The 14,983-nt window shown below is 38.9% G+C and overlaps 1 protein-coding gene across 3 annotated transcripts in view; it reads left to right on the top strand.

Annotated features, from left to right (window-relative positions):
• The window catches only part of grin2da (glutamate receptor, ionotropic, N-methyl D-aspartate 2D, a), a 69,170-nt gene that overhangs the window by 48,021 nt on the left and 6,166 nt on the right, over positions 1 to 14,983 (top strand). For all 3 annotated transcript variants that reach the window (XM_081705952.1, XM_035529242.2, XM_035529243.2), the window contains 5 exons: positions 1,321 to 1,446; positions 1,655 to 1,884; positions 2,178 to 2,338; positions 3,617 to 3,804; positions 14,566 to 14,798. In XM_081705952.1, coding sequence (XP_081562078.1) covers positions 1,321 to 1,446; positions 1,655 to 1,884; positions 2,178 to 2,338; positions 3,617 to 3,804; positions 14,566 to 14,798 — 938 coding nt within the window. The remainder of the gene's footprint in view (positions 1 to 1,320; positions 1,447 to 1,654; positions 1,885 to 2,177; positions 2,339 to 3,616; positions 3,805 to 14,565; positions 14,799 to 14,983) is intronic.

Raw genomic sequence — 14,983 nt, 5'->3', positions numbered from 1 at the left:
GGATTTTTTGGTAGACAGCAGAATTTATGGTTCCATTTACCACAGCAAGTCTTCCAGGTCTTGTAGCAGCAAAACAGCCCCAGACCATCACATTACCACCATCATATTTTACTGTTGGTATGATGTTCCTTTTGTGAAATGCTGTTACTTTTATGCCAGATGTAATGGGACATACACCTTCCAAAAAGTTCAACTTTTGTCTCATAAGGCCACAGAGTATTTTTCCAACAGTCTTGGGTATCAAGATGTTTTCTGGCAAAACTGAGATAAGCCTTTATGTTTTTTTTGCTCACCAGCGGTTTTTGTCTTAGAACTCTGCCATCCAGGCCATTTTTGCCCAGTCTCTTTCTTATGGTGGAGTCATGAACATTGACCTTAACTGAGGCAAGTGAGGCCTGCAGTTCTTTGGGTGTTGTTGTGAGGTCTTTTGTGACCTCTTGGATGAGTCATTACTTCGCTCTTGGGGTAATTTTGGTCAGCCCACCACTCCTGGGAAGATTCACCACTGTTCCATGTTTTCTGCATTTGTGGATAATGGCTCTCACTGTGGTTCGCTGGCGTCCCAAAGCTTTAGAAGTGGCTTTATAACCTTTTCCAGACTGATAGATCTCAATTACTTTGCATCTCATTTGTTCCTGAATTTCTTTGGACTGCAGCATGCTGTCTAGCTTTTGAGGATCTTTTGCTCTACTTCACTTTGTCAGGCAGGTTCTATTTAAGTGATTTCTTGATTGAGAACAGGTTTGGCAGTAATCAGGCCAGGGTATGGCTAGAGAAATTGAACTCAGCTTTCCAAAGATGTGATAAACCACAGTTAATATATGTTTTAACATGGCTTGGTGGGGGGGCAATCACTTTTTCACACAGGGCCATGTAAGTATGAATTTTTTCCCCCCTTAATAAAAAAAAAAACATTTAAAAACTGCATTTTGTGTTTATTTGTGTTCTCTTTGTCTAATATTTAAATTTGTTTGATTATCTGAAACATTTAAGTGAAAAAAAAACTATCAGGAAGGGGGCAAACACTTTTTCACACCACTTCATTTTGGATTTACTTACAGAAACCTGAAATTATTAATGCTCTGTGTGTTTGCTTTTTGTACTTGAGAAAGGATGTCAGAGGTTGCAATAACATGGGCACAGCACAAGCTGTATATATTTACATAATGGCATATTTGCCTGACTCTTATCACTTTTATTTGCTTCAACTTTGTGTGTTGCTCTGTAATTTTGGCATAACACATTAAGAAAATGCAAATGTGTTTTTTTGTGGTTCTTTGCACGTGCCATTTCGCCTAGCTCTTGTCTTCTCTGTTTCAGAGCCTTACAGTCCTGCGGTGTGGGTAATGATGTTCGTCATGTGCCTGTCAGTGGTGGCTGTAACTGTGTTCATCTTTGAGTTTTTCAGTCCTGTTGGATACAATAGAAGTCTACAAAGTGGGAAGAGTAAGTTGACATTTTTTGCTGTAGGCACATGTAAAAATGCATTCAGCATGGCTAAGATTTGATGATCAAGTCTTTATTATGATAATCCAGTTCGGCAGCTCGTGTCTGATCGATTACTCTGCTCCTGCTTTTTGTTCAGTCTGTTTTTCTTCACTCCCCAAGTCCTGAGATTTCTATATCATCCTTTGTCTCATTCCTTCTGTTTCAGAGGCAGGGGGATCTAAGTTTACCATAGGGAAGTCTGTCTGGCTGTTGTGGGCCCTGGTATTTAATAACTCAGTTCCTGTAGAGAACCCTAGAGGAACTACCAGTAAGATCATGGTACTGGTCTGGGCTTTCTTTGCTGTCATCTTCTTGGCAAGCTACACTGCTAATCTCGCAGCCTTCATGATCCAAGAGGAGTACATAGATACAGTGTCTGGTCTCAGTGACAAAAAGGTAACTGATGCATTGTATATCACATGGCGAGTCTGTCCAGACCTTCCTTGCAAGACCAATCATGGATTAACGTATGATATACTCCATAATACTCTGTAAAACTAGATTATTTAAAGCCTAATGAAGTGATTACCACCTGAGATAACTTAGGGACTGATGCTTTCGGATGATAGGCTTTTGATATCTTCTGACAGAGATGTAAAGCCCCATGAAGTGTATTTGGCAGAACTAGGAACATGTGGTCAGTAATCCGATTGGCATTATGATGGATTCCTTTCCCTTTCCACCTACAGTTCCAGCAGCCCACAGAGCAGTACCCACCACTCCGCTTTGGAACTGTACCTAATGGCAGCACAGAGGAGAACATTCGGAGCAACTATCCCAACATGCATCAGTACATGGTGCGTAATAACCAAAGAGGAGTCGAGGAAGCCATCGATAACCTTAAGACCGGGTGAGTGGATGACATTTGTAACTCATGAACATGCTTTTTAGAGCTGCTATTATCTAAAAAGATAAAATCCAAAAAGTCTTGTTTTAGCATTAAATTGTCTTAAATTGTCAAGCTGTCTTTTTATGCAGCAGAGATACGGATGTGCTAGGAAGAAATGGATAGATGTGGGTGATACCCACCCTGGATCACAGTGGAGGTGTTAGATATTTTAATGGCTGTCTTGTTCTATATTTAGCGTGGAAAGGTAAAAAAACCCAAAACTAGTTCCTCCTTTTGTGTGGTGACACTAGCAGAATCATTATTCCATTAAAATAGACACTTTCAAAAATAGACACTTTTTTAAATAGGGATGTTTTTAAATAGATGCTGTTTTTTTACACATTTTTTGTTCAAGACAATATTATGTCTCGCAAATTAGCAATCTGGAATATTTCAGAGAGATTTGTCCACTAGCCACATGAATTAGGCCTGAAGCAAATACTCTCCAGTATTATAAGAAATAAAGTATACTCTTATTCCAAAGATTTTTCCAGTTAATAGAAAAAAATGAAAAAATGAAAAAAACAATTATAAAAATGTATTTTTCTTGCCTGAATGTTGTCAGTGAACCCTACAAAGATTGTAGCAATGTTTATTGATTAAACCTAGGGCCTTTCATTTTCATTTTAAATGGTCTTGACCCTGGTAACACTATGTGTAGATGGTATTATGACACTAATGCTTTCACATTCACTTTCAAAGTTTCCAGGGAGAAAAGATGTTTCAAACAGAGGTCATTCAAACATGTCTTTGCCAGTTGTTGCTATGGCAGCAATGAAATTAGGAAACTCAAAGAAAAAACTGATCTACATTCTTGGAAATTTAGAACCCCAAGGAATGAATGTTATGATTTAAACAATTCCTTTTTCATATATAAACTTTTGCTTGCACAGCCGATGAAGGACCTTTGTCCAAAATGTCGTTTCTCTGGAAACTCTGTGTACTTTGCAACGATTTTGAATATCTCTACATCTCTTACTACAGTACACTGCAATTACTCATCTACAATCGTCTTCATATATATATATATATATATATATATATATATATATATATATATATATATATATATATATATATATATATATATATATATATATGAGAGAGAGGGAGATGGAGATTTATATCTTTTTTATTGTAATATAGAATGTTATATTAAATACGCATTTTTTGTCACTTTCTCCATTGTTTACTCACTCTCACTATGACTTGGTCCTTTATGTGCCTTTCCATTTATAGCAAACTAGATGCATTCATCTATGATGCAGCTGTGCTCAACTATATGGCTCGGAAGGACGAAGGGTGTAAAGTGATGACAATTGGTTCAGGAAAGGTGTTTGCAACAACAGGATACGGCATTGCCCTGCACAAGAACTCCCGCTGGAAACGGCCACTAGACCTTGCTTTGCTGCAGCTGGTGGGAGATGGTGAGGATATTATAATTTTAGTTCCATTAGCATGTAGAATCACATAGAATGGCTATGAACTTCAGCTTCATATTAGAACAAAATGACATGGGCCACATACTATATTGTGAATAGGATGGTACATGTTGCATAGCATGGATGCACACTTGATACCCCTTGAATGTTACCGAGCAGAAGCTCTAAAAACATTGTGAAAATGTTGAGGTGTGTACAGCACACATTATAAACCCATATGATTTATTAAATTCTCATCTGCTGAGCAGTGACAATTGAAACAATGAATTACTGATGCACACCGTTTAAGCATCACTGGGCCAATGGGTCATGACCAACACAAGAAAAGTGGTGAGTTAGCCTTGAGGGCTATATTTATTCACCAAACAAAGAAGAAAAAGTAGTGAGGATGGGAAAAGAAAAGAGGGGCCAAAGTGTGTCAAAGGGATGCACTCGAAGGAGAGGATCCAAATGCAAGAGATTTTATTGATGAAACAGGACAGGTTAGAGGAGTCAGGCAGGTATTCGTAGTCAGGTTGGTCAGAGGTCGATAACACGGGACGGAGTCCGGGAGGTGTCCAGGGATCAGGCAGGAGACGAGGTCTGAAACACAGGCAGGCTTTGAAAACCAGGAAGACAAACACATATCTGGAGTGCTTGGTATGCAACATGAGGTTGGCAGTATTTTTGCGAAGAGAGTGTGAAGGAGGGGAACTTAAATAGGAGGGCAATAATTAGGATAATCATTTTCAGGTGTGTACTTAGTACTCTGGCGAACCAGATCATAGATGTCGGTTAGAAGAGGTAGGCATTGCTGTGTGGGGATGAGCTTGGTTCCTGGTGTTCGTAACACACCTGAATATGCTGTTGCCGGCTTGGTTGTTGTTGCAGAAGTCCTCTTGGCACGAGGTCTACTCATTCTTCTAGGGAGTTGTATATCAGAAAAAAAGGCTAAATTTAAAAAGCTCACCTTGTCGGGTTGCCTTTTCCTTGTGAACTCAGTAAGGGCGAAAGTGAAACTGGAGACAAAATGTTGATATTACCCTATCAAGAATGCACATACCTGCTTTTTAGTGATGGGCTGTGGGCAGTATAGGATTGGCTGCTACTTTCCTTTCTTGAGGCTGGTATGGGTCCGTTGTGTAAGAGTAGGTCTGTTGTGTAGAAGTTGGCTTGTTCTGATGCAGTATCCCACATAGTGCACTTTAGTGAAACCTGTGTGACACTTCTTGTGGTTGGCTGTGAATCTAGTGCCATGTAGACTGTCCAGCACCTTCTGGAGTTGGAGGTTCACCCTGCGACTCAGAGTGGATGATGATGTCCTCCAGGTAGGTTTCTGCAAATCAGTGTTAGGGTCTCAGGAAGGGGGTGGGAGCGTTTGACCTTAAGGTTAACATGAGGAAGGAGGCCAACAGACTTGCCTGGTCTGTGACAATGTTTTGGGAGATTCCGTTAGTTCTACAAAGGTGAAATAGCAAATTGGAAATAGGAAATTGAATGTAACATACAAGTCTAAATTGTGTGCAAATTAATTATAGAAAGAAAGATAGCTTGTATATTTGTATATGCTACATAGATCCAGTAATGCATTTTGCAAACCTATGAAACCACTTAACCTATGAAAACACGTTAGCCCACATACGTGAAACTTTCTGCTGGCCCTTAAACAATTAAGCAGTAAAAAAAACTTTGGCCAGCACTGACAGAGATGCCAGTTGTCCACTGGCCCTGCTTTTTCTTCTCTCAATAATCGTAATGAACATATTGGGCCAACTGCCAATGTCAAGCCAGGTTCATGAGTAAATACTTGCCAATGTGGATTATGTCACTTGGTGTCCAGAAACAGTACAATACACATACCACTTAATGTAGTTGGGGCAGTAACCAGCTGAAATGTATAGGTTTGCTGACAAGATGTTTGACATTGATACAGTTTAAAGAGAAGCCAGAGTGATATTTTCGTCTATGCTTCTTTTTCATTTTAAAATTAAAACAAACTTATTTCTAAGACTTAGAGAATCTTTGCTTTGGAGCATCAGCCTGAGAAGTGAGTTGAGCAGGTCTGAGGAACTTATGTGGTGATCCTGGGGATTTGTTGTGTATTTAAGTTATTGGCAGATGGGTTAAACTATGCCATAGTCTGAGAAAAATTTCAGACTTTGATAGTGCGCTGCGCTACTCCAACTACTGCTGTTTTTTAGGATGTAAAATCAGTTTTTTTTTTCCTTTTTCATGAAGGATCACCTACACACACTGTTTATTTTCTTACTTGGTGGACTCATGGTCTTGTGGTAAGGGGAAAAATGGCATTGTGTTTGTTTTGCATCATCGTGGAGACTGAGACTGCCATTTCTGTGGAAATAACTTTTTTTCTGTTTGTGATACCCTGACAATCAAACATCATCCTTCCAGGATTCTTGACAGCTATTTGTAACCTGTTGATTTTTGTTTGCTGTTCTTATTGAGAGACCCAAGAGACATAATGTTTGGTTATCACAGAGATAAAGAAGCATTTGATTTCTTGTTCCAACTGAGGGACTTGAGTACTTTAAGTTCTGTTTTATTTTGAGAATTGTGACACTTTCCTTCTTATTAGTTTGGAGAAGCAGACTTAATTTGATTTACCTTGAGATTGCACATGGTTGGAATGTATAATTCTGTTATGAAACTGAAGGGAAATGAAATGCTGAACAAAATCTGTCAGAACAGAGAACTGTAAAGGAAGAGCGCTGAGTTTATTTCATTTTGTCTTTGTTTATTCCATTAAAAAGAATTATACTGCAGTTCATTTTGCCAAATGAGTTAAAATTATTAAAAATTGTGTTATGCTACTTGTATGTTTACCATCCTATACTTAGCTTTGAGTGGGGGCATATAACCTGTCTTATCTGATCTGGGGACAATGAGAGAATGTATCAAGCCTGTAAACAGACAAACACATAATGTTAACACTAATACTTTAAGTTGACACTGTGTTAGTTTCTGAAGCTCACATGATGTCCAAACTACGAAGTGGCATCACAAACAGTATATTATCAAAACGTATTTTTAATAGTGCAGCTGTCACCAGCCAACTCCCTAGATGTCTAAGCTAGAACAATTAAGATGGGAATTTGCTGAGCTACAGTGAAGCTGAATTTTACAACAGGCCAGAACTGAACAAAGGGAGGCTGTTTCTTTAGAAATAGCCTTTATTCCTCAGAGAGCTGCACAGAGAAACCCAGTTGCTGTATGCATTCCTCAAGAATGCAAGCTTCCAGAGTCCAATGGCAAAGCCAAGTGATCTGAGCAATAAAGAATGGGTCATATCCAAGAAATCTGCCTTCAAGGTCATGAAAGTCAAACAACAGCTAAGGGGTGAGGCAAATATGTCTATGAAATTTATGCTGAAAGCAGAGGAGAAGAGTGTACTAAGATATTCTCTATCCTTCTGTAAACGTATGGAGATAAAGAGCATATTAGCACCAGATTGAAGAAAGTTTATGATCAAATACAGATGTCTGGGTAGACAGTATTCTTGTCTGCACATGATTTACAAAAGAAATAAAACTATGCCTTGCACATAGCTCCAGAGTGTGTCCCTGATGCCGATTCTGTGTTGAAAAAACAACTGGTTTTTGGATTAAAGGATGACTGTTGAGTTATGAAATGAAAAGGGAAGTTAAGGAGGAAAATGGTCTAATATTCTTGTGGCTTATGCAGGCTGTAGTCACTCTGTCTGTGGAGGAGGATGTTCATGCTCCACGCTGCATGAGATGCGATGCTCGTTCCAGAGATGTTGGAAATGCTGCAGCTTCTGCTGTTTTTAAGCAGCGTTTTGTCCGGGTTAACTCTCGAAACTCTTCATGACACTACAAAAGACAGCAACCCGTCAGGAGGAACTCTACCAGGTAATTTACAGCCAAAAGCAAAAAAAAAAAAAAAAAGTGAGAATGCAGCAAAAATTCCCTCAGGTTCACACAGCAGTCAAGATTCATCAGTAATCTGGAGCAGGACTGCTGAGTCAGTAGCAGTGCTCTAGTGCTCTAAAGAGAAAATTCAGAGAAAATGCTTTTGAGCCCTGCTTGGCCACTGAAATCAAGATATACCTGGAGTGAGGACACCAGGTTTGAAGCCAAGAAATGGGCTCTGGTGTGAACTGACACGAATTAGTGACAGACATGAAGGGGCTCCCTGGGACTGGGATGAACATAGATCATTTGAGACCTCTGTCAGCATACAGGGGGTGTCGGTGGATGGGGGCCGGAAAAGAGTCACATTTTCTCAGGATTATGAATTATTAGTTCATGCACACAGGGAATCCACTGCATGCTCTAGTAGGAAGCAAAAATAGCAGCGGGGAGGATCTTTGACTGAAGAATGCCAAACTGCATCTGAGGGGCTGAAATGGTGTCAGACTTCACTATCCCCTTCATACTCACTGATGAGAACCTACATGACCTACAGGACCTGTGCTCAGCCAAAGTTGGGGGTGGAGTGTCCTGCTAGGATCTGGAAAAAATGACAAGAATTATAATGCATTTAAGTTGATCCGGCTCAGATCATCATCTTACATCTAAAGGGCTTTACAGGTGCCTCACACCACCACTTGGTAGCAACAAGGAATAGCAGCTAAAGTATACCATCTTTAAAATGAAGTTGCAGGTGTAGAGAAAAAATATGTGTGGTTGCACAGAAAGTTGTAAAAGATAAAAAAGGAGTGAGCATCTCTGACTTTCTGAACCAGGATCAGCACCCTTGTCCTGCTCCTGGACATCAAAGACAAGACCTGATGTGGTGTGATGCTGCTGAGCCACTCTCCTGTTCTCCCAGGACTTCCATCATCCCTGTGGTGCTAGGCCAATCCTTGCAGAGGAAAGGTGATTAACAGGGGTAGAAGCAAGTGAAAGGGGGCATGGCTAATTCCATTTCTCAGACAGACGTGGGCTGTGGGGAATTAGCACACATGGTAAACACAGGTTAATTGTGGGGGCTGCCTGTCCTGTCAAAGCCTCATAGTCTTTGGGAATCAACCCTTAGCAGGACAGTTCTTTACTGGGGCTCTGGAACTGTTGCAAGGGAGAGTGTCCCCCAGAGCTCAGTGGTCCCATTATTTGGGACCATTGACTGATGTCGGTCCATGGTGAAGCAAGTTACAGATTGTGGATGTGTTCATCGCGCCTTTCCCAACCAGTGAAAATGTAAAGGAGCAGCAAGAACAATTTCATTTGTCAAAATCCCCTATTTATTTTGGATTGGCTGATGACTATTGGTAGTGTTGTAGCAGTGTAAAACAGAATGCAAGAGTACACAAAGATTCGCGAGTGCACAGGATGAGTTTGAGTGTGCAGAAGAGCAAGTTTGTACGAGAGCAGAATATATGTAAGTGGACGCAAGCGGTTTTTAGCAGAGCAAAGTGAATCTGAATGAGAGCAGAGTAAATATGAGTGAACACATGGATATTTTGCATGCGAGCAAAGGAAATCCCTGACTGCTGTGTGAATCATGCTCTCACATTTAAATATGTGCTCTTGGCAGAATAATAACGCCATAGACATGCACACAATTGCTTGATTGAAAATGCTTGTTTCTGAATTTTAAATGAGTGCAGTCAAACTTACCATCAAGCCTTTTTTGCATTTTTTTTCTGCATATCACTTTATGACATCAAAATATGACTCTAGTCATACTTTCAGTGTCACTGTGGTCGGTTCAGAAACACATTATGAACTGTTGCTAAATTCTAATTCATGAAATTTGCCTAGTATGTCATGTGAGACAAAAAGGAAATAAACAACATACAGGTTTAAGTAGTGGTTTTTTGAACTGATTTGTATTTAAATGGCACAGATTTCTTGGCTTTATATTTACCTTTCTTCAATTAAGTTCTACATTATACCTGACTCTCAAAATAAATTTAATTTGAATTAAATTTACTTAATAACTGAATTAAATTGACTTCTGATCTGGACTGCTTGTTCCTACATTTAATATTCAGTTCCACCATTGTATGGAAAATACAGAATGAAAAAAGATTCTGGCTTTTAAATAAAAAGCGTGATTATCACAAGCTTAAAACACAACAGTCTTTACTGGCAATGTTTATACAGGAAAAAGAGCTAGACAGCCATGACTGGCTTCACCTTGCCTCCATTGATCTATCAGCTCTCGAGCAATAGATTCTGACACTGTTTAACAAGGTGAGATCTGAGGAGCATAGCCGTGTTCTACGTGGGCTGCTGCTTTCACTTAGTCTCACGCTGGCAGCCAGTCCCTAATGATGATAATGATTGCAATGCAACTATTTATAAAAGCTGTCTTAGTTCAGGGAAAGGTAATAGGTAACAGATTAAAGGATTAATTTATGCACTGGCATGTGCACTCTTCTTAAACCATTAAGATGTAAAGTTTGTCATGATGTTAAAAGAGAAACTGTATCAGAAACTGTGCTGCTGAACAAAAGGCTAATAGCACAGGGACATAAAGACCAAAAAAAACATCTTGTATGTGCATGCATTAAACAAGGTGAAAAATGACTTAGAAGCAGATAATTGAGGATGGGACAGGAGAGTAGAAGTGATGTTTTTAACGATTTATGACGTCTCTGAATGGTTTATGATTCCTGTCACAATGCTAAAACACTCCTGGTTGAGTAAGCAGTTCATACTCAATACGGGGAACACATACATTAAATAAATCATGACACATTAGACATACTTAGTTCAATACCTATTTGTTTATTTGTTGTTGTGTATTGGCTTTGAGACAATCTTTGTCTAAATATATATATTTACATTTACATTTATGGCATTCAACTTAAAAGGTTGGACAAAACATATTGCATGAAATGTTCCGCAAATGTGTTCCTGTTTTTCTTTGTCTATATTTCCACCCTCTCTCTCTCTCTGGCCATGTTGAAATGTTTTTCATTAGGAAGATAGTGAGCTTGTCCTATCATGCTGAACATAGAAAATGAAAGAAATCTGGAAGAAGTGCCGTGAAACTTGATAAATTAAATTTGAGAAAAATCTTAAAAGTTAATGAACACACTAATGAATAGCTGAAGGGTGAGGGGAGGAAACACTGAACTAGTCAAACAGACAGGGTTTAATTTTGACATGTAGTTGAGTCTGGATTCTCATTAAGGCTCATTTGCCAGTTTCAATAAATATGTTGTGATTTCTGTTTGCATTATTACATTATCATTGGCAAACTTACAAATTCACACGCTTGGAACCAATTGATTCTGTGGTTGGTATAGCATACTGGGTGACATTGTTGTGTTGCCTATAGTGATCGGAGGTTCAAACCTCTTCTGGGCAAGTATGCTATGCTAGTAAGAGTCCTTGAGCAAGACTCATGAGCCTCTGTTCACCTATTTTTGTATCAGGCTTGAAATTATAAGTTGCTCTGGGTAAGAGCATCTATAAGATTAAGTGAATAATAATTTGTTTCTTTTTCTCTGCTAAAACACATTGTGCAGGCCAAACTGTAAGTAAATCTCCGATATGAGCTTGATTGGCCAGAAAGGGGCACTAGAGCTCAACTTTGAATATTTAAGTCATTTTCTCCAACACCATGAGGCACAGAGACAAAATTCCACTTTGCCTGCACTCCTTGATTCAAGTCACATCAAAAAGGTCAATAGAAGTGCTAAGATCCACCCACTTAAATTTTTTGCTAATTTGAATAATATTCAAAAATCCTACTTTTAAAAGTTAGTCCTAGGTTTTGCACCCAGGCTCCACAAAATATTCTCAGGACTCTGAAACTCAATAAATATCAAAAACATTTTGACAATTACATACAATCTGTCTGTCATATGTCAAGCAACAGTTCAGAGGTGGAGCTACTGCTACTGAGGTTAATTAAAAAAACAATTGGAGCTCTTACTTGGTTTATCTTAGAGTCATACAGTTGGGTTCATATCATGCACTATGGAAAGACTGAGAACTTTACAAGTATTGTCATAAACTGTATTGTTTTTCTGCTATTGTTGATTGCATTGCAGCACTTTTAGAACTAGTCCTATGGCTTTCATTCAATCAGAACAAAATTGGTCTTCCAATGATCAGACTCTGAAACGAAATAATTATAAAAAAAAACATTGCTGTATTAACACTATGTCTCAATAACAGTGACAATAATCTCAAAAACACGTTGTGTCAATAATATAGTGTCAATAATCTCAATAACACTGTTTTAATAACACCTTTTCTGAATGAAACTTTATCAGACTTTGTATGATTTTGACCAAATTAGACTGATCTTTAAAAAAAAACCAAAACTGACGATACCTGCCAAGGTTGAGATTATTTTGCATATAATCACTGGCTTTGTGTTTCCAAACCAAAATGGCACAAAGTCGGGAAAAGTAGGTCGCACCAACACAAAATTTACAAACATGTGTGTAATGACACTATGATATTGACTGTCATGTTTGAGCCAGATCAAAAATTGCGAGGCTCTACAGTGCACAGTTCCCTGGTTGAAGTAAACACAGAATTGTGGGTGCAAATGTATCACAAAAAAGTTTACATCCATAATGATCTCATAGGTTTGGTAATTAAAAGACCATGCTACAATCATATGTTTGAAAAAAGATGTGAAGTTTTAAGATTTCTTCAATATTGGAAAACCAGCTGTATTTCAGGAAGTCTTAGAGCAATTATTATGAAACATGACATGAGCATTCAGTAGGGCACTTGCAAGTAGTTGTAAATTTTGTGCATTCTTGCCAAAAGGGGGCATGGTAACACATTAAAAACATATTTGAAACTGGAAATACTTTCCCATTGTATTTCAAGTGGGACTTTCTGTTGTTCATTTTGAATATGGGTCTAGGAAATTTGGAGAGCTTCCTTAGGAACTTATTCAAAATCAATTAACTTTTAAATGCACTATGGTTGCCATATATCAGTCAGTGTCCAAGTGCAGGCTTTTAAATAATCAGTTGGCTAACTCTACAATGCGGTGTCAGATTGTCAATAACCTTTAAATCATTTGTTCCAGTAGCCCAGTTTCATCAGAGTGCTCTGGGACACAGCATATGAACCAGCACTGTTGACCCAGGCAACATTCAAGCCAGTGTGATTCTTGATTTAGTGACTCTCTTGTTGAGAATAAGGGAGGCAGGTAGCCTTAAGGACCTTGACTATGGGAACACACTGATGTCAGGATTCAACCCCCCCAACCTCCTGTACCAAAGTCAGCACTGTAACCCACTGAGCTATCCTGCCACTTTTGCTGGGCCAATTGCAGAAGAGGGCTGTAGTGATTGATGTGGCAATCCTGAGCAATAGCAATTCAAGAAAAAAGAACATGAAAATATTGAGAAATACCAAGGGCTGTAGTAAGAGATAGAAAAGATATGGAAAGTGAAGGCAACTGTCGTTCCCATGGTAATCAAAGCACTATTGTCTGTGACCCCCAAACTGGGAGAATGGCTCCAACAGATACCAGGAACAACATCTGAGATTTCTGTCCAAAAGAGTGCTGTCCTGGGAACAGCCTGTAGAACTTAAGTTTCTATGCAGGACCCTCAAGCTCCCAGACCTCTGGTAGAGGATCCAGTCATGAAGGAATAAAGACTGCCCAGATGCTGTGAATGAGTCAAGATTTGGCAGTGCTGCAAATTAGATTAGATTAAGATTTATTGTCATGAAGAGTACATGTGCAGAGCCAGTGAAATGCATTTAGCATCTAACCAGAAGTGCAAAATACAGTATTATTTACATATAAAGTACAAAGAAGGTAACTATGGGTACAGTATGTACAATTAAGGGCAGGGAGGAACAGAAAAATATGGGTGTATAAAGTATAAGTATACATACATACATATATACATATGTGCAGAGTAAATTGAGAGAGTGAAGTGTAGGTTGTATGTACAGTGAGAATAGCATATGTAAACTGATAAGTATGTGGAGTAAAATAATGTGCAGTGGGTTTATGTAAAGTATGTACAATAAGTGTGCAGACTGGTGTAGAGCAGTAATACACCATGTGAGTATGAATAAATTACAGTAACAATGCGGTGAGAGGTCTCAGACCTGTGTCAAATATGACTGGTGAACTTACATAAGCATGTGGTGTTTTCAGGTCAACTGCCAAAGTGCTTGGACCCTTTGTTGTGCTTGGACCCTTTATTGCCTCTTGCAGCTATATTTTATACTTTGTTTTCAATGAGAGGGGATTTACCCCCTCTATTTGTGTCTTTTTGAGCCATAGAAGAAATAATCCACAATAGAAAGAAGCCATCTAAAACCATGTAATGTGTTCTCTGTCAGTGCTCCTTGCCTCTATGTTCTTAGTGGTGATGTATTTCCTCTGATAAACGTACTAATGGGTATTGTTGAGTGGTAGGTCCATCAGTCCACAGCTTTCATCTACAAACCACTTTGGGCCTGTCTTCTCACAAGATACTAGCCCATTTTAGTCCTCTATCAAAGCTGTTGTTATCTGTCTTCTTTGTTTCTTTTTGTTTTACTTGCTTTGCAAGATTTCCCCATCCCACTGTCTTTTCTCTGTTTTTCACTCCTCGCTGTCACAATTCAATAATAACATAAACCAGATGGAAATCTCCACTGTCTTAGAAGTGTTTGCTACTCTCATAATGAATAAAAGACTATTTTCCAACAAAAGGTCTTTAATCCTATTCATTTCTCCTCCCTTGTTCTTCTTCATGCTATTTTATTCTCTACACTCCCAATTCCTTATTTTTCACTCCTTATTTACTATGGGCCTTTTTATCTTCTAAACCTTTGCTCCTCCTGCCATCTTTTTCAGATGAAATTGACATGCTTGAGCGTCTGTGGCTTTCTGGTATCTGCCATAATGATAAAATTGAGGTGATGAGCTCCAAGCTGGACATAGACAACATGGCAGGAGTCTTCTACATGCTACTGGTGGCCATGGGCCTGAGCCTCCTGGTTTTTGCCTGGGAGCACCTGGTCTACTGGAAGCTTCGCCACTGCTTGGGACATTCAAAGGGAGTGGATTTCTTGCTGGCCTTCAGTCGGGTTAGTATCTCTCCTTAATCTCAACATTAGTATCTCCCCTTAATCTCAGTATTAGTATCTCCCCTTAATCTCAGTATTAGTATCTTCCCTTAATCTTAGTATTATTATCTCCCCTTAATTGTAGCATTAATATCTCCCCTTAATCATTGTGTTAGTATCTCCCCTTAATTTTAGATTTAGTATCT

Source organism: Electrophorus electricus, chromosome 2 (assembly GCF_041902795.1).
Source record: "Electrophorus electricus isolate QZ-2024a chromosome 2, ASM4190279v1, whole genome shotgun sequence".
NCBI lineage: Eukaryota > Metazoa > Chordata > Actinopteri > Gymnotiformes > Gymnotidae > Electrophorus > Electrophorus electricus.
Note: the sequence above shows the minus strand (reverse complement) of the source record. Positions and strands in the feature narration are given on the sequence as shown.